Source organism: Rattus norvegicus, chromosome 19 (genome assembly GCF_021556685.1).
Source record: "Rattus norvegicus strain SHRSP/BbbUtx chromosome 19, alternate assembly SHRSP_T2T, whole genome shotgun sequence".
NCBI lineage: Eukaryota > Metazoa > Chordata > Mammalia > Rodentia > Muridae > Rattus > Rattus norvegicus.
In genome coordinates, this window is record NC_141552.1 from 30,381,095 (window position 1) to 30,409,051 (window position 27,957).

Here is a 27,957-nt window from a genome sequence, read left to right on the forward strand (position 1 = left end):
TTTGGTCCCCAGCTCTGGGAAAAAAAAAAAAAAGAAAAAAAAAAGACACATGATGAGGAGGTCCTAATGGAACAGAGCTGTTACCCAGAAAGCAGGGATGACTCCTGACAGGAAGGGTCAGGGCAAGTCTCTAAACCTCGAGACACTTCTCCAGCAAGGTAACACCTCCTATAGTCTAGTCGGTATTGAAATGTTTACATTTTCTTTTATTTAGTGTGTGTGTATGCCCAAGGGCTGATGCAGAAACAGATCATTCCACACATGTAAAGGTCAGAAGACAACTCACAAGAGCCACTTCTCTTTCTTCTACTATGTGGATTCTGGAGATCAGGCTTGGCAGCAATCACCCTTAGCCACTGAGCCATCTCGCCAGCCCATAGTCTAGGTATTTCTCAATGCAACCAACTTGTCAGTCAGAATTCATTATCGCAATTATTAGCAATAGACTCATTGCTTATTTAATATCATTCTTTAAAATGATTCAATTGATAATAGATCATAACGAAATGTCTACTTTGTTTTTTATTATCTGTGAGGTTTTTGCTGTGTTAATTCTATTTTGTAAGATGTTAACTTGTTGTCTGGTGTGTATTAGCAAAATGTGTAACTAGCAACACAGATTTAGGGCTCCCCCCTTCAGGATGGACTTGAGGCAAATGACCCCATGCAGAAAACAGGCTCAAACTTCCCTCCTTTTTTTTTTTTTTTTAAGATTTTTGGTAGGAGAAGAGAGATTAAAATTGATTTGCACATTGACTGTCTGGAGACCAAAGGAAGAACTTCAGTGATTGTTTACCCGATGGCCGAGAGTTCTGACAGAGACTGAACAACTGTTAAAGTAATTTTCATGTCACATGTTCCAAAACTGCAGACTGGCAAACACCATAAAATAGACGAGTGTTTGGAAGGTTGAATGTATTTGCCACCAAGCATGGTGACCCGAGTTCTATCCCCTGGACCCCTTAGAAGGGGAGAACTTAATTCACCCAGGGTCTTAGTTACTTTTCCTTTGCAGTAATGAAATATCCAGCAATAGAAATGCAGCGTCAGGGGTGGGGTGTTGGGCTCCACCCATCGTGCCACGGAGTCGAGTGACGGTAGCTGGAGCTTCAAGCAGCTGTTCCCATCCTGTGAGCAATAAATGCTTCTGCCCAGCCTCTACAGTCTAGGATTCTAGTCAGGGAATGCTGCATCCACACTGACCAGGCAAGCTCCCCTCAGTTAACTTACTCAAGGTAATCCCACACAGGCACACCCAGAGGGCCGTCACCCAGGCGATTCTAGACCGGCCAAGGTAATGATTACCTCCAATTGGCACAACAGGTAAAGTCTGGAACAGACTGTCTTCTTAGCTCAGTGCTTTATAACAGTGATTCTCTAACTTTCCAAGTGCTGCGTGTAACCCTTTAGTACAACTCCTCATGTTGTGCTGACCCCCAACCATAAGATTATTTTTGTTACTACTTCGTAACTGTAATTTTGCTGTTGTGAATTGTGAAGTATCTGATTCTGATAAATGAGTCCTGTGAGAGGACATTTAGCCCCTACAGGTTCAGAACTGCTTCTGTATAACAGTACAGCATTCTTTGAAGTTGCATCTTCGTTCATCTAATTCCTCATTTTTTAAAATAAGCCATCCCGCTGTTTTGTTTTGTTTTGTTTTGTTTGAGACACGGCTGACTTCAAACTCTCGGTCCATCTTTCCAGATGAGAGTCGTGTACATTTACACCACTGTTCTTCTCTTAGTGACCTCAGCCTTGCTTTCTGTCACTATAATACAATACCAGAGACTGGGTAGTGTGTAAAGAATGGAAGATTATTTCCCTCCTGATTCCTTAGGCTGAAATCCAAGAGTCTGGTCGTGGCATCTGGTGAGGGCGGGTACTGCTTCATTTCATGACAGAAAGCAGAAGGACAACTGGGAAAGGGCAGAAGAAAGATGAGAGGTGGCCACACTTTGAAACATAAATACTTCACTGCGGTGACTGTAAAGGAACAGAACTTACAGGCTTGGTGTATGTATGTATGTATGTATGTATGTATGTATGTATGTATGTATGTACATATGTTCCCAGTTCTCTCTATGTCTCTCTGTCTCCCTCCCTCTCTCTCTCTCTCTCTCTCTCTCTCTCTCTCTCTCTCTTTCTCTCTCTGTCTCTCCCTCCTTCCCTCTCTCCCTTGCTAGCTATAAATATATTTACCTTGCTGTTGGGTAGACCAACAATGGCTGTCCCACACTGGAGAGGCTGAGAACCCAGGGGTTGTCCAGCCCCCGAGTCTGTGTGTCTCAGCAGACTCAATCTGCCTTTGTTGTACTGGAAAAAGGCAAACTCAGCTGCCCACTGAGACGGGGTGGGGTGGGGTGAAGGGGGAGTGGGGGAGTGGGGGATGGGGGTGAGGGTGTAGGGGGACTGGCAAAAAGCAGTTCCTCTTTTATGCCTTTTCATTGAGGCTGCTACAAGAAAATGAGGCCCAGATTTAGGGTAGGTACTCTTGCTTCAAATAATCTGACTAAGAAAAGAGCACCTCCCAGTTTACGGTTTTAGTTGAATGCAGCCACCTATCACAGTGGCTGATGGACCCCCACAAGAACTGCGCCCTCCTTTCTGAAGGGTGCCACAGGTCTCTTGACTTAATTCTCTCCCGCATTTCAGAAGGACAGCCATTTCAGGCTACCTCAGGGGCAGCAAGGTATGTACAAGCATGCTTGAATTGCTTTCTCTCTCTCTCTCTCTCTCTCTCTCTCTCTCTCTCTCTCTCTCTCTCTCTCTCTCTCTCTCTCTCTCTCTTTCATTCCTACACTTCACCCCTGCTTGAGGCTGGATGTGGGAGACACTGGAGAGCCCAGCGGTCATGGTTCTTCCCTCATGGAAGTTTCTAACCGGGGCGAGATCTGGACACCAGTCATGGCAGCTCCCAAAGAAACAGCCCATTGCCCTGCGTCAAATGGTTTGCACCGAGAAGAAAGGACAATATAGCACCCTGTGTCTTTCTATGGTGAGCACCGCACCTTCAGGTGAGAAGCTGTGAGGGGTGCAGGGACAGCCGGGCCAGACACGGCCAATGTCAAAAAGTATGATCTTTTCCTATTAGGAAACCAATGGGGAATTTCAAAACAGCTTCAATGCCTCGACACAACCAAGATTGCATCAGCCACAAAGGAGGAGAAATTACCTACTCATTGTTTTCTCCTCTCCCCCCCCCAACCCCCCACTAAACCCTCCAACCCCCCCTCCCCCAAACCTGCTCCATTTCTCATTTCATTGAGTGGTCTGATCAGCCAGCCAGTAACTCAACCCAAACATCATCCCGGGGTGATGCTTGCTTTTGTAGTTCTTACCCCATGTCTAATCCATGGCTCACTGGAGGCCTCCCAGTAAGGACCTCATCACCATGACTAGACGCAATACCAGGGGCTGTGGGGAGAAGTGCAATCCTCATATTAGTAGATTCACAGATGATGGCTGGAAGGCTGAACGGACTACCAGAAAGACTTGAAGACTTTGTTACTGGTAAAGACCCTGGAGTCCTGTTCACCATCCTACTCTATGTTCAGACACCCCCAACTGTTCTCAGCCCCAATGTCCTGCTGTCTAAACCCCCACTTCCATCACCCCTGAGGGCTCAGATGCCAATCCACCCCCGGGGCTCATGCCCATCTTCCCCTAATAAGGCCCCAACCCAAGCCACCAGGATAACACGAAGACTGAGTAATAATAGCCCTGACCCTCTCTGGAATATGGTGGACCAGTCTTTTCTGGTCACCAATGCCTCCTGACCTGAGTTAGCTGAGTCATGCTGGCTGCACGATAAAATAAAACCACCCTGCTTTGAAGGCACAGCCCTGACTAGAAACTTGACTGAAACTGAGAACCCCAGTGAGTGCAGATGGCAACAGGTGAGGCTAGGCTGACATTACTAGCCACAGAAGGTCACTTGCATAGATTAGTCCCTGGGGTCTATAGCCACCTGTGAAACCAGACCTGCAAATGACTGTAGGGCTTTACTCCAGGTATCCGAAGGATCCTGTATACTGGTCCTGTTGTTACCTGGGATCATCTATCACACAGACGACCAAGTCCTAGATTTCCTGGGTAACAATCCTAGAACCTCGGGTTTGGTCCCTGAGCCAAGCGCAAACTAATTTCAGTTGTAACTCTCATAGGACTGGGAGTGGCTGGCACAGGCACCAGGATAACTTCCTTGATGTTACAAAACAAACATGATGGTTTAAGAGAGGCCACAGATACTGATATAGAGATTAGAAACAGGAACCTCTCACCTCCAAGATTCTCTGGGTTCCCCGGCAAAGGCAGTACTCCAAAATAGGAGGGGGCTGGATCTCCTGTTTTTGCATCAGGGAGGGCTATGTGCAGCCATCAAAGAAGAATGCTGTTTTTATGCTGACCAGAGTGGTCAAAGAGTCGACGGCCAAAGTTAGAGAGGGCCTGGCCAAGAGAAAAACAAAGAGAACAGGCAAGGCTGATTCAAACTATGGTTCAACAGCTCCCTGTGGCGGACCCCTGATACCTGCCCTGCTGGGTCCCAGGCTCATTTTATTTCCGCTCCTTACCTTTGGCCCCCACATTCTAAACAAATTAGTCCAGTTCATGAAGGACAGACTTGGGACTATCCAACTTACGGTGATGAAAAGGCACTACCAGTCCCCCCAGAACAAAGCCTGTGAGCTTCAGGAAGTCCCATGACTGGGCCTTCTAGTTGACAAAGGGGGAAATGAGAAGCTAAAGCTACTCCATCTTGGAACCGGCCTCCATCTTAAAACAGGAGAAGGAGTAGCAGAAGGAGAAGAAAGCCTGAGAACTTGGCCTGCGGTGGAACCCAAGTTGCACCCAAGTACCAGGAAGGACCTCACGGCTTGTCCTTGACCAGAGTCACTCCTTAGCTACTTAATCAAAGATTAGTCTGATTGTTTCAGAAGTACTTTCAGACCGTCCATGATTGTACAGGGTCTTACTTCAGAGCACCCCCCCCTGTCGGCTCACAACAGACATTCAGTTAGATGCATGCCAGGCTGGACCCCTGTCACTTACTTCCGTTTCCTATAAAACCTCGTTCCGATGAGAGTTCTGGGTTGCTTCATCAAACTCTCCTGTGGGCCGGTGGTGAGTAAGCCCAGAGCTTGTAATAAAGAGACCCCAATGTGATTACATTGGAAATGGCTCCTTAATAGTGTTTTGGGGTTCATGAACACTTGATGGCACCAAAGTCTGGCCAGCCAGACAGAAACTCAACCCAAACCCCAAGATCATCATCCCACAGTGCTGCTTGCTTTCTGTAGCTCCATGTCTAATCCATGGCTCACTTTTCTCCACTTTAGCCTTTAAACACTCCAGAACCCATTCAGTTCTCCATCCCTGTCATTAAACTCATACGATTGTCTCCTCCTGGCTTCTGGTGCTCCTGGGTCTGCTCTCCACAGAAAGTGATGTGTTCTGAACCCTGGTGGCATAGTGTCTCCTCTCCCTAAAGTCCAGGGAAACAAGGTCAATAAATGAATGGCTCTGCCCATAATTGTGGCAGCTTAATTTCTGTCTAGTCCTTGGGACCCTCCCAGCTGCAACTACTTTCTTACCAGCCACTACATGAGACGTGCAGTACTCCTCCTTCGTGCCCACCTCAGAATATGGGACCCCCTCCTCGCTATGTAAAGTCGGTGGTGGTTTGGCATATACGGGGAATAAGCACCCCAGCGTTGAGATTGTGTCTCTGGGGTATCCAGTGGGAGACAGGTTGTTGGGTGAACACATGAAACAAACTAAATGGAGAGATCTGTCCTAGGGAATCTTTATGAGTCAACTCTCAACCAACAGTGAGTTCTGGGAAGCCAGAACTCAGAGGCACTCTCAGCAGAGAATGGTGACCCAGGGAGAAACTGGGCTAAAGATATTCCAAAGGAGATTTTCTGTGGCCAGGGAAAAGGATCTTCAACTCTCTTGCCTTTTATTTTAAGACTAGCGTTAATGGGACTGGAACATTCCTGAATGTATCCAAACTGACTTAGAGGAAGTGGCTCAGGGCTGTTTTCAGCTTGGGGAGGAAGTTGGAGTTTAAAAACAATCTTTGGAATCGCCATCAGGAGTTTGACTCCCTGCCGTTTAGTAAGTCATTTACCAGCATCTTACAGGCGACCAAAATGGAAGAGGTAAACTTCTCACGGAAGCGTTCTCCAAGTGGAAGGCACCGAATGGGGTGATAGAAGAAGACCTAAATGTCATGTCTAGCAAAGTGGGGAGGGGATTCCAGGGGAGGGTGGCGAATTAGAGAACTGTCCCACTACAGGTTTGGAGGCATTAAGGCCAATGGCAGCCTTCACAGAATTGGGCTAGACCAGGAAGGAGGAGGAGGCCAGGAAAGGTCATCTTGAAAGCCAGGGGCCCTTGGGTTTTATGGAGCATGAAATGTGCCCAGTGGGAGGCATTTGATCAGGAAAAGGTCACAAGTGTTTCAGGTCAAAGTGAGGGCTACACATGGCCACGGGAGAGGGCCTCCAACTTCTGTGCTAGAGATCTTAGTGACACTGGTTCCCTGGTTCTCAAGCTGCCCTGACAGATCTGTGGAGGGGCTCCTGTTGCTGGCTGGAGGCAAGCTTCCCTTGCCCCCTGCTGCCTCAACTGCAGAAATGGGTGTATCTCCTGAGGCAGGGAAGTATGCCCTCCCAGAAGATTTCACTCTATACACTCTGGAAAAGCATAGAAAAGCTATTTAATAACAGTGTGCTTCTGGCTCTGGCTAACGACCAAAGAGGAACCCGCCACCTGAATGACAAAAAGATATAAAAAGGAAAGGAAGTGACTGCCCTTAGATATGAAGGACAAAGTTTACTGTAGATAAAAGGGAGAGCACCGTCAGAGGTAGAGAGACTTCAGGTAGAGTGATCTCCGCCAGACTGAGTGGGGCCATCTGAAGAGATACAGGAAGGGAGAGCTAGAGGGGAGTCGCCAACCAAGACTGGCAGCTTGGGCTAAGGAACTGGCCAAGAGATTAATGGGTAGACTGAAAGGACCAGGTAACAAAAAATGGCCGAGTTACATAGGGAAAGGCATCTGGGGAGAAGGGTAGCACAGCTCCCAGATTGGAAAAAATTTAGGGTAGGGGGTGGGGTATGCCAGACATATCCTGTAACAAGTAGGGACTAAGGGATGCGGACCCCAGTATAAACAGAGACTATAGGCTGCGAGAGTTACGCAGCAAAATACTGCCAGAGTTATTAAGTACATCAGTGCTGCTTAGTAACAGTTGTTACCAAGGGGCATCTTGCCCATCCGGCAGAATTTTGCTTTTCTCCAGAGGAGAAACGGGATTTATGTCAGGCCAGGACTTAGGAAGTTTGTCTTCCTGTTAGAGACACATTCTTTGACATGGCCAATGGGTTTAATGGCTGGTTGTACATCAGGATTGTCTTTTTGGTTATGGGAATGAAACCTAATGCACGTCAATCCCCAGGAACAAACATTTACAGAATTATTTCCGACAAGCCCGATAGCCTTGGGTTTATTAAGAATTTATTCGCTAAATTCTACTCTGTGACTTATTGTCTTTTAAGCAAATTTATTAATAAATCCCATTTCTCCCACCAGGGAGCTGTAGACTTCCCTCTCCAGCCAGTGGCTCAGAGTCCAGGCCTGGATACCAGTCAGGGATTCGCGGAGCCAAGAGCCACCAGCAATCACTGCCACAGACTGGCTAAAGTGGCTGCCGCATAAACCTCTGGGCGGGTATCCATGGTGACTGACACACGCCACATCCAATGGTGGCCGGGTGCCTGTTTGTTTCCGTCCTAGCCTCCCAAGGGATTGAAGCTTCTTTGACTGACAGCTCGCCCTGGGCGCTGTTACGTAAGGGGAGGGACGAGCGTGGCCCCACCCGAGCGGCACTAACTTGATTGGCAGGACGGAGCGCCGACTCCCCAACACCTCCCGGAAGTACGACCTTGATGGATGGCGAGGGAACCACTCGCCATGGGCGTCCGAGCGGAAGCGCCCAGGCTGGGGCGTGTCCAGGGCGTGTCGGGCTGAGGGCAGGGCGGGGCGGGGCTCTGCGGGCGAGGAGCGGCAGGGGCCGGGCTGCACCACGGCCCGAGATGCTGTTGGCCCGGGGTGGCGCTTGGCCGCCAGCTCTCCGCACCGAGGGCGTCCAGGTAAGCGTCCTACCTATGGGCCTGTGGCTACCGAGTCGTCAGGGCCGAGGGTTTGTGTCCGCGTCCCGGCATTCGGTTCCCTGTGGTGCTCTGGGGCGACGGCGGCCGCGCGGGGACACGGGGGCGGGGCCGCACCTGTGCGCTGCAGGCACCTGCTGCGCCGCCTTAGAGGAAAAGGGATGGCAGGTTCGGTGGCGCTCGGGTCGGGCCGCCCCGTCCGCGCTGAGTCCGGTCCCTCTGGTGAGGGGCTGCGGTGAAGCCCCAGGCTCTCGGCCTCTGCTGCAGACTCGCGGGCCCAGCCTGCCTCCAACTAGCTTCCAAGCTAGGGCCGGGCACCAGCCTTGCATCACCTCGGGACAGGTTTGTCCAGATTCCCTACGTGCTCCGAGACCGGATTGTGCCCCGGGCGAGGGTGCCCGACCCAGCTTGCTGCCCAGCCGGGCTGTCCGAGGCTCGGGCTGTTGACTTTTCCTCGGTCCTGCCTGTGGCCTCTTAATGTGGGATTTCGTAAAGCCTTTTGGGGTGATACCTTAGTGCCTATGTTAGCTCTGTGTCACAGAGGAATGGTGGTAGCCAGGTCTCATTGGCTCTCTGCGGTTACTCATCATCACAAAGGTAAAGACGCAGACTTCGCTCGGCTGTGCTGTGTAAATGCACGCAATCATTTTTTATTCTTAAGAGTCAGAGGAGCAGAGAGTCTGGTGCGAGTAAGGATGGAGCCTGTTTTCCTTACATCTGTCATTACTATTGGACGATGTCATGCGGTGCTTATGGTAGATTGTTCATCTAGCAAACTGTAGTTTCTGAAAAGTTGGCCACAGTTTCTTGTGCTTATGTTGCTATTGGAACCATTTAGTTAAAAATATCGCTGCGATGGATGGCACATGATACCATTTGGAGGAACTGACGTCCATGTACTGAATTTTTAAAGGCAAAAGACATGAAAGGGACCCAATGCTAATACATTTACAAGTAGGAAACGCCCCGTCTCTCAAGAGGTGAAGAACCTCGATAAAACGTGTGTCTAGGCAGTGGGTTACTAGTCCTGAAAAATGTATGGTTTTCATTTGAGCCAAACAGGAACATACCCCTCCCTCATTTTTTTTTTTTTTTTTTGATGTACTCTTGGGTCAGCCACCTTTAAAAGCAGGTTTGCAAAGTCTTACCTGGCTCAAGTGAGCGAGTTAGTGGGGGAGGTGGGATCCCTGTCCTCTGGTTTAATTACTGGGTGACACTGTCTCCTGGAAAGCACAGCAGCAGTTATAGGCACTGGCTGGTACCCACCCATGGATGCTGAATGCACACCAGAAAACACAAGTCACTGCTGACTAGAGATACTGGTATAGGATTGCTTCTTAGAAATGTCAGTTTTGACCCTTTTCACCTTCAGCTTTTCAAGTATACCAATAAAAAACCATCCTTTTAAACTCAGCAGACTTCGGGGAGAGAATCTTACAGCTGGGCTGGCTACTTTTGTGTCCAGTCACCCACTGGACCTTGTGATCTTTGAAACCTGGTTTCTTATCCACTACCTGAAGCTTCTCTCCTTTGAACCCTTCATGAATACACACATTTGAAATTCCTCAGGTGCCTAATACGGCAGGATTTTATATTGTAATTTTAGCACTGTAGACAAACCTCCTTTTGCTGGGAATGCCTGCATTCCCTGTCGTTTAAGACAGAAGGCAGGAAGATCGGGAGTTTGAGGCCAGCCTGGGCTGTATCCTGAATTCCCAACTAACCTGTACCACATAGTGAGTTTTTGTCTTGTTTTTTTTTTTTTTTTTTTTTTTTTTTTCTCTTTAAACAGCAGTTTCTTGCAGTAGGAGGGACAGGACTCTACCCTCCTTTCCTGATTCAGGTATACTTATATTCCCTTTTTCCAGAGACAGGGTTTCTCTGTGTTGCCTTGGCTGTTCTGAAACAGTCTGTAGACCAGGTCCGCCTTGAACTCAGAGATCCATCTATTGGGATTAAAGGAGTATGATCCCATCACCAGGCTCATGTTTGTTCTTAGCTCATTGGCTGTTAGTTTTGTGCTTGAGACAAGTCATCCAGGACATTCCTAGTCACTCACCTTGATGATGGGAACAGCGATAGAGCTTGGGTGTAGGTGTTAGAGTGCGTACTGACTTCCCATTAGTCAGGTGCCTATAGGATCCCTTACTGTGCTAGAGGATCCACGACTGCGACTGTGTTGTAAAGCAAAGCTGACTCTTGCCTTGACTATTCTAAATGCTGGTCAGGAACCTGGTACCCAGATGATGGTTTTGTTTGCTTGCTTTTGTTATCAATGGGTATCACTAATCCAAACTGGCCTAAAACTGCATCCTCCTGCCTCAGGCTCTCAAGTACCGACCTTAGCATACTTGGTTATGTACACTTTTGCTGTGAGAAGCACTTAGGACCTGCAGTGGAAGGGTGTGGAGAAGGGGTTCTTCCTAGAGCTCTCTGATGGCATTCCCAGCCCTCTTAACCTGGGGACCACTCAGCATGATGTGCCCAGGGTGTCGGGCTCTGTCCTAGCTGTTGGTATTGGTTTATTTGCACTTTTCCCGTTTGTTTCAAGGCAGCGTGAATGCTGAGGACAGAAGAGTTTGATGACACAGCATTGAAGTTCTTTGTTTGGAGTACGCGTTATGAACCCTTTGTGGAGCATGTCTTCGGGCTCCGTTCGCAAAGTAGGTATAGTCAACCGACAGCAGCGCTGCTCACAGAGGAGGCTAACAATCTCCTCCAAAGCCGTCTGTAAGCGTTAGTAAAAGATTACCTGGCTTTGTTTTTGAGAAATCCCTGTGTTCCTTAAATTGGGTTTCTTAGGCTGAGAGGTCACATCAGAAGGTCTAATGATCACTGTAATGCTGAGACCATTTTGATTGTATGAAGCATGATGAAATTTGTGACAAATTCTGAACCTTTCTCTATTGAAATTTCTGTCAAGTCAAGTAAGAGTTGGGAGAATTAAATTTAAAATGTCTTTCTTTACTTTTTAGAGACCAAGTCTTGCTATATATCCCAGGATAGCCTGGTATTCTGTTGTCTAGGTTGCCTCAAACAGCAATCTTCTTGCCTTAGCCTACTGAGTGTTAGGATTATAAGTGTGAGCTGTCATGCAATTTTAAAATTGGGTAGACACACACACACACGCACACACACACACACACGCACGCGCGCACACACACACGGGCTGGCAAAACAGCTCAGTGGACAAAAGCACTTGTTACCAAGTCTGACTTTTGTATGTGCGCCATGGTTCCAAATAAATAATATAATTACAGAAATCTAAAGAAAAAAGACATTTTCCTCTTAGGAAAGCTTAAAATATACAAGTAGTAATTTAAAAGCTCAATTCCACCTGTAGGTCAACAGCATTATTACCTTTTTCCCTATGCACATAACCTTCGTTGTACTCGGGGCTGTGAAGCACCAGAGAGATGCTAGTTTTCCGGTCCTTCCGAGCTCTTTGACTAAGGATGGCAGTGTATGCTGGAGACACAAGTCTCCGTAGAAAACCGTGGAAACCATAGATCAAATGTGAGGAGATAACTCCACTCCCCTGTTCCTATCCCAGTGCTCGCATCGGGGCCACTCATTCAGTCACCTGTCCTCCTTACACTGAGCTCCACGGCCTCGATTTCTAGTATCTGCATGTGCTATCTGTAGTGTCTGAGCTTGTTAATGGCTTTCCTGCTCCAGTTGCTTGGGAAAGGCTCGACTGCATTGTTCTTATGGGATGCACCTAATGGGATTTTTACTGCTTTAGTCCTGTTTAGTCTTGTTTGCTCCTTCTATGACCAGCCTTCTCAAGGGATTTGAAGGCCTTGTAAGCATGGTGTGAGGCTTTCTATGTGAACGGTAACTCTGACTTAGAAGCGAGGATGGAGCTAACAGTGTGCTCTGTTTTCAGAGTTGCCATAAACGCTCTCACAATTTCATCTTGAACAGCGAGCTGAAGGTGAAGAGAAGACATTAGCAGGGGATGTGAAAACCAGTCCTCCACGAAGTGCACCTAAAAAGCAGCTACCTTCTATTCCCAAAAATGCTCTGCCCATATCGAAGCCTACATCACCTGCCCCAGCAGCGCAGTCAACAAATGGCACCCATGCCTCTTACGGACCCTTCTACCTGGAATATTCACTCCTTGCAGAATTGTGAGTCCTTCACGAATGACTGGTCATTTAGGAACGGTATTCCTGAAAGTTAATGAAAGCATGTCTCCTGATAGACTTGTGAATTAATCTTATAGTTCAGACTTGTTCCCATCTTTCTCCACTTTGGAGTCCAGTAAGGAAGTCAGGGCTTTTGAGAACGCACAATTGATTAGGAACCTGGTAGCTTAATTTCAGTCTTCCGTTCTATGAGGCATTTCACTGGAAGGCTTTCTATAGTAAGTGGGCAGTGGCTGGGTGGCAGCCTCTTGGGTCCCACCCATTGGGGAGTGTGGGCTCCATGTTGGCTCTCACATTTTTAGGACACACCCTGACAGATGGGAGGAGCTCCAGTAGGGAAGGATCATTGAGCAGCTGTCAGCAGGTGAGGGACCTAGAAACATTGACTTGGAAGAAAAAACTTAAAAGCACTTAACATTTTCCCTTTAAATTTCATTTGATTTGGTGGGGGGAGGAGCCCATGGCACAGGTGGAGGTTAGAGGATATCTTGTGGTTACTTCTTTTCCCATGCGGGTCCCAGGAATTAAATTCAGGTCATTGCGGTTTGGTGGCAGGTACCTTTATCCCTTGAGCTAGCTTGGCCAGCCCTCAGAGAAGTACAATTTTGTATTGTCGTTTTATACGTCAGAAGGTCTGTAATTAGAAGACTTATTTGGTACAACCCTCAGAGGTTCTTTCTCAGGAGTGACAGGTTAGACCACATGACTTGTCACAGGCCCACCCTTGCAGCGAAGCTAAGAGGAGCAGGGACTGTGTACTATGCAGTATGCCAGGAGCGATGACACACTGCTTGACAGAGAAGTGTTCAAGTACCATGTAGTTTGGGTCATTTGTTAATGGGACAGAACATCTGGGGAATTCTTAATGTGTATACTCTAAGTTTCTCTGTAGTTCAGTTATTTTAAAAGCATCTTGATCACTCCTCCCAGTATCCTGACACTGTACTGGTCAGAGAGAATGAGGCCTCATTGTAGTGTAGCATTGGTCTCTTCACTCTATAATGGCTGCCTTGTGTTTTGAGGCTGAGCATTGAGGTGGACAGGCTCATGTTGTGGTGACTGAAAGCTGGCTGTGTTAAATACAAAACTACCCTTTCCTACAGACATTGTCTCTGTGGACAGCTCTGTCTGCCAGCCATGGCTCTGTACTCTAAATCTCAGGGTCTTGAAAAGTAATGACCTACCTGTGAAGGTTGCAGTAGGGTCTATCATGCATTCAGAGTCAGCCTGGGGCATGCAAGTAACTTACAGAGGGCTGAGAAATAAGCGTGAGGTACTTAGGTAATAAGCAAGGGTCAGCAGCTAGGAGCACTTGACACTTGCAGACAGCTGTAGTTCGGTCTCCAGCACCCACACGGTAGCTCACAGCCATTCGTTACTACAGTTTCAGAGGATCTGATGTTCCTTTCTGGCCTCTGTGGGATGAGGGATTTACATGGTGCATTTATGTACATGGCAGGCAAAATGGCATATAAAAATAAATCTTAACCAAGTGTGGTGGCACACACCTGTAGTTCCGGTACTTGGGAGGCAGAGACAGATGTCAGCCTGGTTTAAAAAGTGAGTTCCAGGAGAGCCAGGGCTAACAGAAAAACTCTGTCTCAAAAAACAAAAATAAAATCCTTTAAAAAGCCCCATAAACTATTTCTCCATAGATTCAGGATTTGCTTTGTGTAAATGTGCTTAGAGTGCCTTGGTCAGTACTGTCCTTTTCAGTGTCAGATCACTAGGGACCAACCAAAATGGTGGCCAGTGTATAACTGGGTTCCAGACAGAACATTACATCATTCTGCCATGACACTCGGCCTTGCCTTATGACAGCATTCACCTTCTGTAGCAAGGCCGAAAGAGTCTGAGGTCAGGATTGTTTGGAAGCTCACAATGATAGCTACCTCCACCAGCAACACTGTACCTAAAGCCTGTCTTACCCTGTGACCCAGTGAGGCCAACTCACAAGGACCTCTACGTCATGGTGACTCTTAATGATTGCAGTTGAAACGGTCCACTTTTCATTTAGTAGCATGCCTACAAAGCCCAAAGAGAAAATACATTCCTAATAAAATTTTTTTTGAATGTGTGAATTCCTTAGTTTATAACGATAAAAGCAATAATTTTACAAATTTACTTATCTCGATCTTATTGTGGGTTTTTGTTGTTGTTGTTGTTGTTAGCATGTTGTGTGTGTGTGTGTTTTTGAGACAGGGTCTCACTGTGTAAGAGACTTGACTCTGGACTTAACTTATAGAAATCTACCCGTTCTGCCCCCAAGTGCTGGGGCTACCACATCAGCTCATTTACCTCAGCTTTAATATCTAAAATGATCTGTGTGAGAGTCAAACTTGATTCTTTGTCCCTGTTTGCCTTCCTGAATCTGGAACCCTGTATTGGCTTGAGTTTCTCTGTGGAGTGTGCATTAGTAAGAGGGTGGTGGTCTAGGAGACACTCAGGTGCTAGACTGGAGTGAATCTGCTTGTATCGTCTGGGCACCAGCGGCCACCTGACGCATGCTGCCTTCTCTCAGAAAATGTGGGATGGCCTGACTTACATGAGTCACTGGGATCTGCACAAGCTAATTAATTATCCTAATTAATTATTCTACTGCTCTTGTTTTAGCACAATGGTAGTGAAGCAGAAGCTGCCAGGAGTCTACGTACAGCCATCTTACCGCTCTGCGTTAGGTAAGAGGTGGATTTGACTCTCACTTACAGTGCATGGGGTCCTCTGACACAGGTGGACTTCAGCAAGTTTATGTTCCCCTGCAGTGTGGTTTGGAGTAATATTCATACGGCACGGGCTGTACCAGGATGGCGTGTTCAAGTTTACGGTGTATATCCCTGATAACTACCCAGACGGCGACTGTCCAGTAAGTAGGACTACAGTTGAGCCTGTGTAGAGCTTCACTTACTGAGGGGAAAGCAAGACTTAACACATTCCCGATTCCTCCTGATTCCTCTCCTGACTGTAAATCTTGTAATGACCTCAGTCTCCTCAAATGTATGTCTCCCACAGCCAACAGTGGGGTTGCTGCCTTGTTACCTCTGGTCATGCTACCCTGCCTACAAGGTCACCCTTTCTCTGTTCGGGTGTGTGCGTGAGGTTGGGGCCATGCTGCTCCACTCACTGTATGGCTGGTAATGGCCGTGCTGCAGAGGAGGAGAGCGCTGTCTCCCCCACTGCAGGAAAGTGGTTACAGTTTATGGCCCTCCGCAGGCCTGATCTGACCAGCAGCGTGACGTCACTCACTGGAATCTCTCTCTCTCTATGTACAGCGCTTGCTGTTTGATATTCCCGTCTTTCACCCGCTAGTTGATCCCACCTCGGGTGAGCTGGATGTGAAAAGAGCATTTGCAAAGTGGAGGTCAGTGTCTCAGTGTTTCTCGTAGTGGCGTGGCCATTAGAACAAGCCGCAGTAATCATGCGTGGTCTTCCTCCCTGCAGGCGGAACCATAACCATATATGGCAGGTGTTAATGTATGCAAGGAGAGTCTTCTACAAGATCGACACAACAAGCCCCCTGAACCCAGAGGCCGCAGTACTGTATGTGACTTTTACTTTGTTACCTAGGATAAACTTATTATTTAAGATAAATTGTTATTTACGATAAATCAGTAAATTTTTAAAACTTTTAACAGGTATGAAAAAGACATTCAGCTTTTTAAAAGTAAGGTGGTTGACAGTGTTAAAGTCTGCACTGCCCGTCTGTTTGACCAGCCGAAGATAGAGGACCCCTATGCCATTAGGTGAGCGGTGCGGCCTTCATGTTTCCATTGGGCTGGAGAGGAGCATATTGCTAGCTTAGAGCTATTCACTTTGGGTCAGCTCGACTCCTAATGCCACGCGGGCTCTTGGCCTTAAACCAAAAGCTTTGCATGGCTTACACACCATCAGTAACGGTAGATTTAGTGTCTCTGGTTTCCTGAGAAACTGGCAAGTGCTTTTTCATCTTTGCATGTGAGGAGTTTTCAGAAGGCAGTGTTAGCTGCTGTCCACCCACTTCATGGCCCGTCATAGAGCTGAGACCACCAACTTCAAACTCCTTTCTCTCTGTTCTCTCATATGTAAACACAACTTACTTCTAACACGTTCAGAAAGATGTTTGTACTGAACCAGACCCACCCTGACACCGTAACAGATGAGGTGGGGAGGACGTGGAAGAATGGAGGCCCCTACAGCGTCTCTGGACGTGGGTAGAAGGGTACCGTGGTGCTGCTTGTGGGCTCCGCTGGCTTCTGCACTCACACTTTGGTAACCCAAAGCTGGCCTTGGTCTCACGCTGCTTTGCTCTCTTCCTCTTTAAATCCTATTTCAGGGTGGTGTGAGGTTACGGGAGTGAGTCTTTATAAGAATAATTATCAGATACCGTCAGTGTACGTGCTAGCAGCTGATTAAAGATCGCTCCTTCACCAGCAGGTGGGGTGGGGCACACCTAACCCCAGCATCTGAGAGGCAGGGGCAGGCTTGAGTTTAGCTAGCCTGGTCTAAAGAGCAAGCTCCAGGGCAGCCAGGGCTACACAGAGAAACCCTAAAACAACTTTCCTTCTTAAGTTTCATTAGCATTATCTTAATTACTGAAAAATGAATGCTGTGCATGTGTAGAAACTATAAACTGTTTTAATATTTTTTGTCCTTCAAGCTTTTCTCCATGGAACCCTTCTGTACACGATGAGGCCAGAGAAAAGATGCTGACTCAGAAAGTAAGTACATACCCGTCTTTATATGGCTCTCCTGGTTTAAGTGTGGCGGTGGAGGCCACCCTTACTAGCTTGGGGAGTCTAGTCAGTGTGGTCTGAGCTTGCTCACCAGTCCTTTTTTTTTTTTTTTTAATGTCTGTTTTTGATTGTGCCTAGAAGAAGCCTGACGAACAGCACAATAAAAGTGTTCATGTTGCTGGCCTGTCATGGGTAAAGCCTGGCTCAGTGCAACCTTTCAGTAAAGAAGAGAAAACAGTAGCAACCTAAAGGTGGTGGATCTGGGCACCGTGCACTTTCCTGCTGGACTCTGCCTAGTTAAAGCTGACTGATGGCAAAGGACGGCCTGAAGAGTAAACCGCGTGAACAGTGACTGGTATCAGTGTTGTGTGTGCGTAGGTCCTCACAGCAGCTCACGGAGACCTCTCTCTGAGTAAAGCGCTACTTCTGTCGGAAGTGCCAGGGCAGAGCTAGTTCAGTACTCCAAATCACTGGGGACCTTGAGGCTTAAGTGTTTTTCTGACTATGTTAGAAGTGAGTTGTGTTTACGTAAACTAACAGAACAGAGAGGAATGAGTACTGTGTAGTAGTCTGCAGTTGGTAGTTTCAGCTGTACATAAGTTAGGCCGTGAGGAAGGGCGTAGAGAACAGACTCCAGAGTGCAGCCCTTTCAAGTAGAAGACTGGCTTCTCAGCTTCCGCCTGCTGACCTGCTGTAAACATCTGTCTCAGAAGCGTGAGGAGAGTAGGGACCAGGATGCTTGGTCAGAGTGGGTTTTGGTTTTTTTTTTAAAAGGCAAATTACTGTATTTTTATGGCAGGAAGAAGAAAAAGTGTTCAAACGGTTTCTGACGAAGTCAGGTATTTAAATGGTGAATGACGATGTGTTAGTGGAGATGAAATGAACCAATAAATGATTGATTGTCATTTATGCAGGAAAATAATGCTCCTTTTCAATATAACTAAACAGAGACTAATTTATAAGTGCTTTATTGAAAAATACACATATTTTCATATAAAATTACAGTAGCGGTACGAAGAGGTTTCTACGTACTTTGCACAGCACTCTGGTGGCCAGTGCCAGGCTGTAGGTTGTCAGCTGGGTCTTTGGAGCGGTATGAAGTCACCTAGTAACTTTGTTTACAGTGATCCAATTTAAATTGAATTTTCTCCTTAGGATTATTAATCCAACTTAAAAAATTACTTGATAATAATGATTAATAAAGATATGTGTAGATAATCAATAGCTATTAAATCTTCTAATTTGTGTCAATGGTACCATGTACTAATAAAAACCTAAATTCTCCAACCTATTCTTTTAACTGCCAGGAGTACCCTCAAAGATACTTTCTTCTGGATAGCTACTTCCGAAAGGAAGGGGTCATAATTTTTCAAATACTTATCAATTCAACTTGATTTAAAAATCTTTATTTAGCTAAATGATCCCTATGTAATGCCACTACCATAAATGGGAGAGTCCTACACGTGCCCAGAACGTGTAGCTACATCAGCAGTCCTTTAGAAAAGCATGAAAGAAAAGATTAGCTGTTTAATCTAAGCCTAGAAGGCTTGTACTGGCTAAAGTTCACACTGTAGAAAGTGCCACCATAAATATACAGCAAAATCTGGGTCACAATGCTATGCATCTCACAGCTCTAAAGTGCCACCAAGTACACAGGTTCACTCAGACATGCACGGCTTTCACACTGTCCGCACCTCCTTGGGACAGGATAATGCTCAAAGGCATAGGAGCCTTAGGCCAGTGCCCGGACACTTCCAGGTTGGCCATCCTGTGTTCTGATTGTAAACTTCTCGGGTGTTTTCATCCTAAAACACATGGTTGGACCTAGCCACATGCCAAGCGGGAATGACTTTAAATACAGTTCCTCTACTGGCTCGACCTATAAAGGCCTCTAAAGATTTGCTTTCTGCAGTGATTGTAAAAGTCTATCAGAGTTAAAAAAAAAATTCATGTGTGGATTCTGAGCAGTGTTGAAGGCAAGCACTAAGTAGAGGTAGAGGCAAGTGGGATGAATAAAATACTCTAAGGACATGGAATAAGTCTTCTTTCTTACCAAAATGTCCCTTCCATTTTTTGTTTTGAGTAAGGGTTACATGTAGTCCAAGTTGGCCTCAGACATGCTCTGTAAGTCAGGTTGGCCTTAAACTCCTGGTCCTCTTACCCTCCACCCCTTGGGTGATGAGATAGCAGGCGTTTACTGCCACACTGAGTCAGAGGTGCTCCCCTTTATACCCGCCTCTAATCAGTTGCTGGATTACGGAGCAAGGTTCCATAATTCTGCATGCATTAAGTCCTGCCAAAGAGTTCATGTGAAGATAGTTTCCTCCTGGACACTAACCTCAGTGTGAACCTCGGTCATTAGCTACATCTTGGAGACGACGTAACAGAGCAGAATGATTTTCTGGGCAAATTCTTTTTGCAGGCGATTCACTTCCATCGTCCAAGAGAATCCCTCTCTTTTTAGTTGGAGTCTCTCCTGTCCGTATCATACTGTTAATTTCTCTCAGTCTCTGGTGAGAAAAACAAGAGAAAAACTTTAAAATGCTCAGTAGTAAGAATCACAGATGTAAGCATGTGAACCCTTTATAGAAAGAAAGCCCTGAGCAGATTCTGACAGGACACCGGTGATCTGGGCCAGGCAGAGCATTTCCATTTTTAATGAACTTTCTTGGTGATTAAGATACACATATCTGTAATACACATGTTCCACTTGTGATGGATAGTTCTATAGTGTCACAATTACACGTTTAATCATACATCCACTTTGAGGTTCTTGTGTATGTACAAGAATGGGAGGTCAGTGTGCGTGTGCCTGTGTATATATAGGTCAGGGTTTGTGTGCACACACGTGTGGAAATCAAGAGGCCAACTCTGGAGTCAGTTTTTACCATTATGTGGGGCTTCTGTGACAAGTGCCTTCACCCACCGAGCCATCTCCATAGTTCCACATGCAAGCTAGAAAATAGCTTGACTTGGAAAGTCAGTGGCTCACTACTTGGGAGGACTGCAGTAGGTTCAAAGTCAACCTCGCTACAAATTGAGGCCCAGGTCAGCTGGAGTTATATAGCCAGACCTTGTCTTAGGCTGAAGTCCCTCCACCCTTCTGTTTGGAGACAGTATGTCACTGGTCTGTACCAGCCTGTAACACGTTCTGTAGCCCAAGGTGGCCTCGAAGTCACAGCATCACTTACAGTAACCTGCGTGCTGGGACCCCAGTGTGAGCCACTGTGGCAAGTTCCTTTTTCATTCTGAGAGCCTGTTAGCCAGACTAGCTTTTAGCTGTGCGGGAGAACTGAGGAGTTAGTGAAACCATTTGTCCTGTTCGGTGACGTCAGTGAATAGCCCCGTGAAGAGCGGCACTGGCACTGTCACCAGCATCGTTTCCCAGGGCCCCAGAGTGCTCAGAACCTTTATTCAGGTACTTTGTTGACTGAGTTTTTATTCGTGTTTATTTTAAAGGGTACTGAGGGGGCAGTGGTGGTGCACAGCTTTAATCCCAGCACTCAGGAGGCGGATCTGTGAGTTTGAGGCCAGCCTGGTCTACAGAGGGAGTTCCAAGACATTCAGAACAATACAGAGAAACCCTGTCTTGAAAAAAAAGGGACTTGAGAATATGAAAAGAGACACAGTTTAAGGAGTTTCAGAGTGGTGAGCAGACAGGAATAGCGAATCCTCACATTTCCCTGCTTTCACAATTCTGCTCACTCCTCATCCCCCAGATATTAAAATGCACATCCTAAGGCCAAGACCATAAATTAGTAGGCTGTTTAGCTTAGCACGCAAAAAACCATATATCCAGTTCCCACCTCTGCACATGGCACGGGCACACACCCGGACACCAGCCTGGTCTCAGACTTAACACTCCAACTTCCCGAGTGCTGTGTTCTTTTGTTTTTGTTTTATTAAAGTAATAATTCACTAAAATGCAGGTTTGTTTATCTATTAATCAGACCGAGGACATTTTGGTTGTTTTGAACTTTTTGATAACTTGGAATGAAGTTCCTGTGAACATTCATGGTTTCGAATGAACATAAATTCCCCCTTCCCTAGATATGTAACACTAAGATGTCGTACAGGTATCGATGTGTTCAACCTTAGAAGAACTTGCCAGTGCGTTTTGGCATAGCCATAGCATTGTGTGCTCCCTCCAGCAATGTGAGTCCCAGTTGTTCCACCACATTGGCAGGACTTTTACACCTGCTGTTCGTTTCCCCTGAGTTTGCAGATCCTTTATGTATTGTGCACATGCAAATCCTTCACCAGAAGTGGAATGTTGGGGCGTTTTCCCAGTCCATGCCTCCTTTGTTCCTTCTAATATTGGGGTTTTTTGTCATAGTTTTATGTTTATGTGTATTAGTGTTTTGCCTGCATGTGTGTCTGTCAGATCTTGGGAGTTACAGACAGTTGTGAACTGCCATGTAGGTGCTGGGATTGAACCGGGGTCCTCTACAAGAGTAGTCTGCTCTTGATGTCTGATCCATCTCTCTGGTCCTCTAACATATATTAAAGGACACAAACTCTTAATTGTAATAAGATACAGCTTGCTTTATGGATGGGATTTTTATGTTTTATCTGAGCAGTCTGTCCACAGCACGTGCTCACCAAGACTTCATTTTCTTCTGTAAGTTTTCAGTTGTAGATTTTATATCTGATTCGTTGGCATTAAGTTTTACATGTGGCCCAAGACACGCATATGAGTGTACATTGTTACAGCACATTGATTGCCACTCAGTTTAGCACCATCTATTGGCATGACTTTTTACAACTGCCACGGCACCTCTGTGACAGAATCAGTCACCGTGCACACACGGGATGCTTCACTGTGTTGTACTGACTCTGAGTTTGTACTACCTCACCCTGAGAATCAGATGGAGGGAACCCCTCAACTCTTTTTCAGAGTTGTTATTCGGTTCCTTGGCCTGTTTATACAAATGTTTGAATCAGGGGGCTACTTTATACAAGTAACTTCTGCTGGGATTTTGACTGGCCATGGTGTTTTTTTCACAGCAATAGAACAGTGACTAAGATACCTACAATTTAAACATTGTAGATTCTCATTGATATAAAATGCTTTCATTTTCTCTTGTGATCTCTTCTTTAACCCATAAAAATCTGATATTAAGCTTCTAAAGCTTTAGAGGTTTCTGTGTAACATTCATGGCCAGTATGGCCAGAAAACATTTGCAGTATTGAATCCTTTAACTTACTGCGTGTGTGCGGATGCAATTCAGTGGAAGACGCAGGCCTAGTGTGGGTAAGATCGGTGCTCAGCACGGTGGTAGGCTGTGTCTGTAGTCCAGAGCATGCACTGTCTACCTCTGTAAGGCGCCCCTCGCGGGATGCTGCATATTTACTTCATGTCTGTTCACTTTCTCTGCCCATTCCACCAGTTGTGCTGACTTCTCCACCGTGAATGCATTTCCTCTCCTCATACACGCTCGGCCAGTGCTTCACCAGTGAGGAAATGAGTCTCTGGGTCTCACTGCTCTAAGTCTAGTTTTCCTGTTGCACAGATACCACCCTTCTCTTTGTACCTGGTGCTAGCATGGGTTTGAAATGTGTTCTTTACAACAGCCTTACTGAGATACAGTTTACCCGCCATTTAGCTCATCATTTAAAGTGTGTGACTCCAGTGATAGCTACATGGTACACCCAACCTCACAGCTCTGGAGAAATCTTTCCCACAGCAGCAATGCTCGCTTTTCCCCGAGGCAGCCACCGATCCACTCTCAGCCTCTGCGTCTGCTCACCGTGTGCACCTCACCTGGGTGATCGTGTGCAGTCTTTTATAACTAACCCTCCTCATGTTGTGCCTACAGAAGTGTGCGCTCGTACTTCACTGTGGTCACATACATATATGTTTTATTCATCAACTGCTAGATATTTGGATTGCCATCTTGGAACTCACTCTGTAGACCAGGATGGCTTTAAACTGAGAGTTCCACCTGCCTCTGCTCTGCCCCACTAGTGCTGGGATTTAAGATGTGTGCCTCCACCATCCAGCAGGATTGTCACCTTTAACGTATACCTTCACATTTGAAGCAATTGCATACATTTTTTACATCTAATTTCAGATGATCTTAATGGGGCTGTTTGTAAAACCTACAAACAGATTGACAGCAATTGATCCCAAAAGGGGTGAGATTTCCTAAAATTGGTACAGTATTTCCTGTAAAACTTGCAGTTTTAACCAAATACATTCCAAAATGGATAGTGGTGGTAAGGGGTACAGGAATCAGAGAGAGAAAAGGGTTGGGGAGACGACTCAGTCAGGAATGAGCAGCAACAATACAGTGGTCATCCATGGAGGCCCCACACTAAGTCCCAGCCTACCCTGTGGCACACGGTTCCCCACGCACAACCCAGTCGAGGGCACACGCTGTGCTGCCTCAGCTCCGTCCATCCGCATCAGAGTCCTTGTCACTCCAGTAAGACAGCTTCTGCCTTACGGACACCACCCTCTTCCTCTTCTCTGCTTCTTGGATGCACTTCCTCGTGTCAGGAACTAGATAACTTCACCACTAAGCCTCAAGGTTCCCTGCTTTCAGACTGAAACAGATATATCTAACCACGTATGTCTAACACTGAGCTCTCCATTTTCCCAAAAGATAAAGTGACTGCTGCAGAAACAGAGCTTGGTAACCAATTTAAGAGTCCAAAGTTTCTATTCTGAACAAAAGCAGAAAAATAAAATTTTACTAATGAAAAAAACCCTCAATGTTCAAAATGTACAGATTGGAAAGGAGGCAAGAAAAATATAGTTCCTTTACTTTATTTCCAACCCTGATAGCCTCAAAACCCAGCAGATCCTGCGTCTACCCATTGTGATTGACGCTTTGTAACGTCTGTTGCTTGCACTGCTCCAGGAAGTTCTTACAAGAAACCAGTCCTAGCCTTCTAAGCATTTCAGAGTTAGTTAACACCATTTGTGTAGTCTTACCTTTGATGGGCTGTTGCTGAAGTAGTAAAAAATCTTCTCTCGAGGAGAAAGCATTGCTTCGTTTTTATGTGGGGAAATGTAGATAGGGTGACTTTGAGATAACTGTACTCGGCGAGGGGAGCCCGTTCTTACAAACGGATAGGGAGACAGGGGAGGGGTGTCCATCTGCTGAAAACAAAAGAAGTTATTCTCGGGATAAACTGTCCTAGCCAGCCTGTATTAAAAGTCATCAATTTTATTGAGTGAAGAAGCAAAATCAACTGGAAGCTTTTTGAAAGCTGAAGAGAAATGAATCAGCAACGACCAAAGAAACTGAAGAGACTAATGCTAGTAGCTAATAGGTGTTTCCTTCCTGCCAGCCCCCATGTTAAGCATTTTTATACACTACAATTAATCCTCACATCAATCAGACAAACTATCAACTACCACCATTCTCATTTCATATATGAGGTGACAAACGTACAGAGAAAAGTTTAGTTGGTTAGTGCCTTGGTACTTGTTGGAGACTTTCTTAGTTTTCTTTAGAGTTATTTGTAAATCTGGTTTATAGTGGAAAACCTCAGTTCCTCCCACAGAGTAGAAGCAGCCTCCAGTGGCCCTGACCCACTTACTTGGGAGTTTGCCTGTGAGTACTTCATGGCAAACGTTTGGATTTGTTTCCTGTAGATGTTGTTGTAGAACTGAATGAGGTCTCCTCTTTCCTCCTCTTCAATGTCACTGTTGGCACCTGTGAGTCGAGTTGGTGTAGGAGGGGCACTGCTGGGCTGTGGAACTGGTAAGGTGCTGTTTGACCTCATAACTGGACTGGAGTCTCTACTGGCTGCAGCCGAGAGAACAAAAGGGTCTGGATTGTTTGAAAAAAGACACCTCGCCAAGAAAAGGGGAGACAGCTCTGTGTATGCACTCGTCCTCCCTGGCAATAAGCAAGGCACTTTGATTCTTCAGGGTCTGGTGTGTGTCCCTCATGTGTATGAAGATACACATCTGTATGGAGGCCACAGGCCAACCTGGGGTACCATTTCCTTGGGAGCTATCTACCTTGTTTTTTGACACAAGGTCTCTCAATGGGACCTGAGGTACACCAACTGCACTAGGTGGCCAGCTAGCACACCTCAGTGATCCTCACATCTCTGCCTCCCCAAAACTAGGATTGCAGGTGCTTACTATCATGCCTCGCTTTTTCTGTAGAGCCTAGGGATCAAACAGGTCCAGGTCCACATCCTTGTGTAGTATATACTTTACTGACTGGCCTAGCTCCTCAGCCCTTGGTGGCAGTGGTGGTGTTATCCAGTGAGAGACAGTCTCACTTTATAGTCCAGGCAGGTCTGGAGCTCCTAATCCTCCTGTCTTAGACATAGTAGGAATGCGATTTTAGGCATGGCCACCACTCCTGGATCTTGAACTGTGTTCTTCGTAACAAGGAGCAAAGCTCAAAATACTAATAACTTTATTCCATTATCCTAACCGTACCATAGGTTAACTGAGTAGTTTATATTAGTAAGCTCCATAGAGGTTTCTTGAACTGAGCCCTCTACTAACAGGTTTAGGGCAACAACTCGGAGCAAGACTTATAAAGCACAGTCTAATTGACAGGCAGGCTCTTTCTGGAATTCAGACTGGAGATTCCTATCTGAAACATGGTGTTCTCTGTGTGTCTCAAAGCACTGGAATAAAGAACAACTGGCCTCCAAGTTTAGTTTATTCCAACAAATCGACAATAAGCTACTTCTATATTTTATAATTCTTAGTCTTCTTTACCTCTGTCTGTATTTAGTTCTGTTGGAGAATTCTGATGGCTTCTGTTCTCACAGCTGCCAGAATTTCTTCTTTTCCCTTTTATCAAGACACTTCTGTATACCTTTAAAGAGACAGTGAGGAGATGCTGACTAGCATTTATTGAATACATACTAGGAGGTAGGACCTTAACATATGGTACTTGGTTCTCAAAAAGATCCACAGTTGTCCTTGGGAATGTCAGGCTCTGCAGCCTCGTTAGGCATTGGGCATATATGTGACCCAGGACTGAGAAGGCTAAGGGAGGATGCTGTGAGTTCCAGGCCTATTTGGGCTGCTATCTCAAAACAGAAAGAAAAACAATAAAAACTTTTATATGTCTGCTTGCATTCCTTGTTAATAGCAATAAACAGGTTCTCTGATTCTCTAGGATTTAGCATGTGTGTACACATTCTTTAGTACCAATACTTGGGAAGCTGAGGCAGACATATCTGTGAGTTCAAGGCCAGCCTGATGATCTACACAGTGACTCCTAGGCCAACCAGAACTCCATACTCTGTCTTAGCAATAGCAGTAGCCTTGTGATGTAGGTCATAGAAAGTATTCACTGACAACTGGGACTTAGAGCCTACCTCACTTCGCATTCCAAGCACTGCCTAAAACAAAGGTTTGACAACATTCTTGGTTTTCAGTGACTGACTTTTATGTCACCTTTTAGTCTGCTTTAATAAAACACAGTAATAAACTAAGACAACGTTGAATGAAATCATAAATCTACTTTATTAGAGCAAACTAAAAGGTGACATAAAAATCAGTTAACTTCTAAATTTGTATCGAGTTCACGATTCTCTGAATTAAGAAATATGTCATGGGGTAGAGAGATGGCTCAGTGGTTGTGAGTACTGGCTGCTCTTCCAGAGGACCCAGGTTTGATTCCCAGCACCCATATGACTCACAACAGTCAGTTCTGAAGGCTATAATGCCGCCTTCTAACCTCTGAGGGTACCAGGCACCCATGTGGTGCAGATACACATGCAGGTAATACACCATATACATAAAAATAAATATACCACATCATTGCCTTCGAAGGAAGAGGACTTTAAATAACTTGCATGAAATTGTATGCCAGCAATGTAAAAAATGAAGACAGCCAACCCCCTTAGATTCTTTCTTGTTGACTCCTGCGGGGAAAAGGCACAGAACTAACTATAGCTGTTTGTTTGTTTAATTCATCACAGACTTAAGCTTTACTTTCAGCCTGAAAGAAAACATGGTTACCTGGCTCCGGGCCTGTGGCTGAGTCCTGTAACAGCGCATGATATTCTGGAAGGACTTGTCTTCTTTTGTGACCTACAAACAGTGAGACTACTTAGATCCTCATCAGGCATGACAGTGAGCAGCTCAGTGGACCTGTCGCCACTCTATTCAATGACTGTATAGTAAACAAGCAACCGTTCATGGAGACCTGAACTCTAGTAAGGAGCCAGCATGTCCTCCATAACCTGGAGTAGAACAGCTCAGTAACACAGCTGAAACGCTGCCTCCAAGTGGAAGTTGTTAGATCTGAACCAGCAAAGGAGAAAACAAAGCACACACTTATCTAAGGACGAAGTGTATTGTCTGAAGAACAGAAAAAAGAAACAGCCTCAGAAAACTGTTGGACACTAGTTAGCGTATCAGAGTTCATGGAACCAGAGCGTTAGAGGAGGATAGAGGAAGAGAAACAAGGAGAGATGTTCAAAGAAATGAAGAGCAAGCTGAGCAGCATGGTGGGCAGGAACAGAGCAAGAGTTTTAGGCCACTTGGGCTACATAACAGGATGCTGGGGTCAAAAGGGGGTGATAGCACCCAAGTTCACTTTAAAACATTAATGTATACATCCAGAAGGAGCAAGAAACAGTAGGCGAATTGAGAGATCCATATAGGGTCTACTATATCATCAAAACCATTTTCCCTTCACAGGGAAGGTCCAATAGAGTAAGAGCTTACTTCTCTTCAGAGACTAGAACGACAGATTCAGAGTAGGCAGAAAGGAAACATCCTGACACTGCAAAACATTCTTCAGAAGTGAATAAACAGTTTGCTGCTAACAGCAATACCACAGAAAGTGCTGAAAACAGATAACACAAATGCACATGAAAAAGGCCAGCATACTTGTAAATATTAACATATTGCAAGGATGGTAAATGCATATTCTTAATTAAAAAGAATGATTGTATAAAACAGTGTATGATGTATTGTTACAC

General features: G+C 45.9%; 2 protein-coding genes and 1 long non-coding RNA gene across 32 annotated transcripts in view; 1 reads left to right on the plus strand and 2 right to left on the minus strand.

Annotated features, from left to right (window-relative positions):
- Window positions 1–185: 185 nt before the first annotated feature.
- LOC134483615 (uncharacterized) lies at window positions 186–8,661 on the minus strand. Of its 2 annotated transcripts, XR_015643955.1 has the most exons (5): window positions 8,173–8,234; window positions 5,053–5,485; window positions 4,284–4,449; window positions 3,342–3,417; window positions 189–1,919 (listed from the first exon to the last, which is right to left on the minus strand). It is a non-coding gene; the product is annotated as an uncharacterized LOC134483615 (long non-coding RNA). The 2 variants fall into 2 exon arrangements; XR_015643954.1 differs by lacking the exon at window positions 5,053–5,485 and having other exon boundaries at window positions 186–1,919; window positions 8,173–8,661.
- Aktip (AKT interacting protein) lies at window positions 7,514–27,934 on the plus strand. Of its 24 annotated transcripts, none has more exons than XM_087594081.1 (10): window positions 8,060–8,159; window positions 10,729–10,840; window positions 12,067–12,310; window positions 14,942–15,006; window positions 15,091–15,191; window positions 15,598–15,686; window positions 15,767–15,865; window positions 15,961–16,068; window positions 16,962–17,022; window positions 26,950–27,934. In XM_087594081.1, the coding sequence occupies exons 4-10, from the start codon at window positions 14,946–14,948 to the stop codon at window positions 26,953–26,955; spliced, it is 525 nt and encodes a 174-aa protein (XP_087450207.1). In that variant the 5' UTR covers window positions 8,060–8,159; window positions 10,729–10,840; window positions 12,067–12,310; window positions 14,942–14,945; the 3' UTR covers window positions 26,956–27,934. The 24 variants fall into 24 exon arrangements, with proteins under 24 accessions (XP_087450186.1, XP_087450184.1, XP_087450185.1 ...); XM_087594069.1 differs by having other exon boundaries at window positions 12,105–12,310; XM_087594082.1 differs by having other exon boundaries at window positions 10,733–10,840.
- Window positions 17,990–27,957, minus strand: part of Rbl2 (RB transcriptional corepressor like 2) — a 46,740-nt gene continuing 36,772 nt past the window's right edge. For 2 of the 6 annotated variants that reach the window (XM_087595239.1, XM_087595241.1), the window contains 5 exons: window positions 26,990–27,061; window positions 25,736–25,835; window positions 24,589–24,797; window positions 23,978–24,145; window positions 17,990–19,547 (listed from right to left, as the gene is read on the minus strand). In XM_087595239.1, the coding sequence (XP_087451365.1) occupies window positions 19,377–19,547; window positions 23,978–24,145; window positions 24,589–24,797; window positions 25,736–25,835; window positions 26,990–27,061 (720 nt within the window). In that variant the 3' untranslated portion in view covers window positions 17,990–19,376. 6 annotated transcript variants of the gene reach the window in all.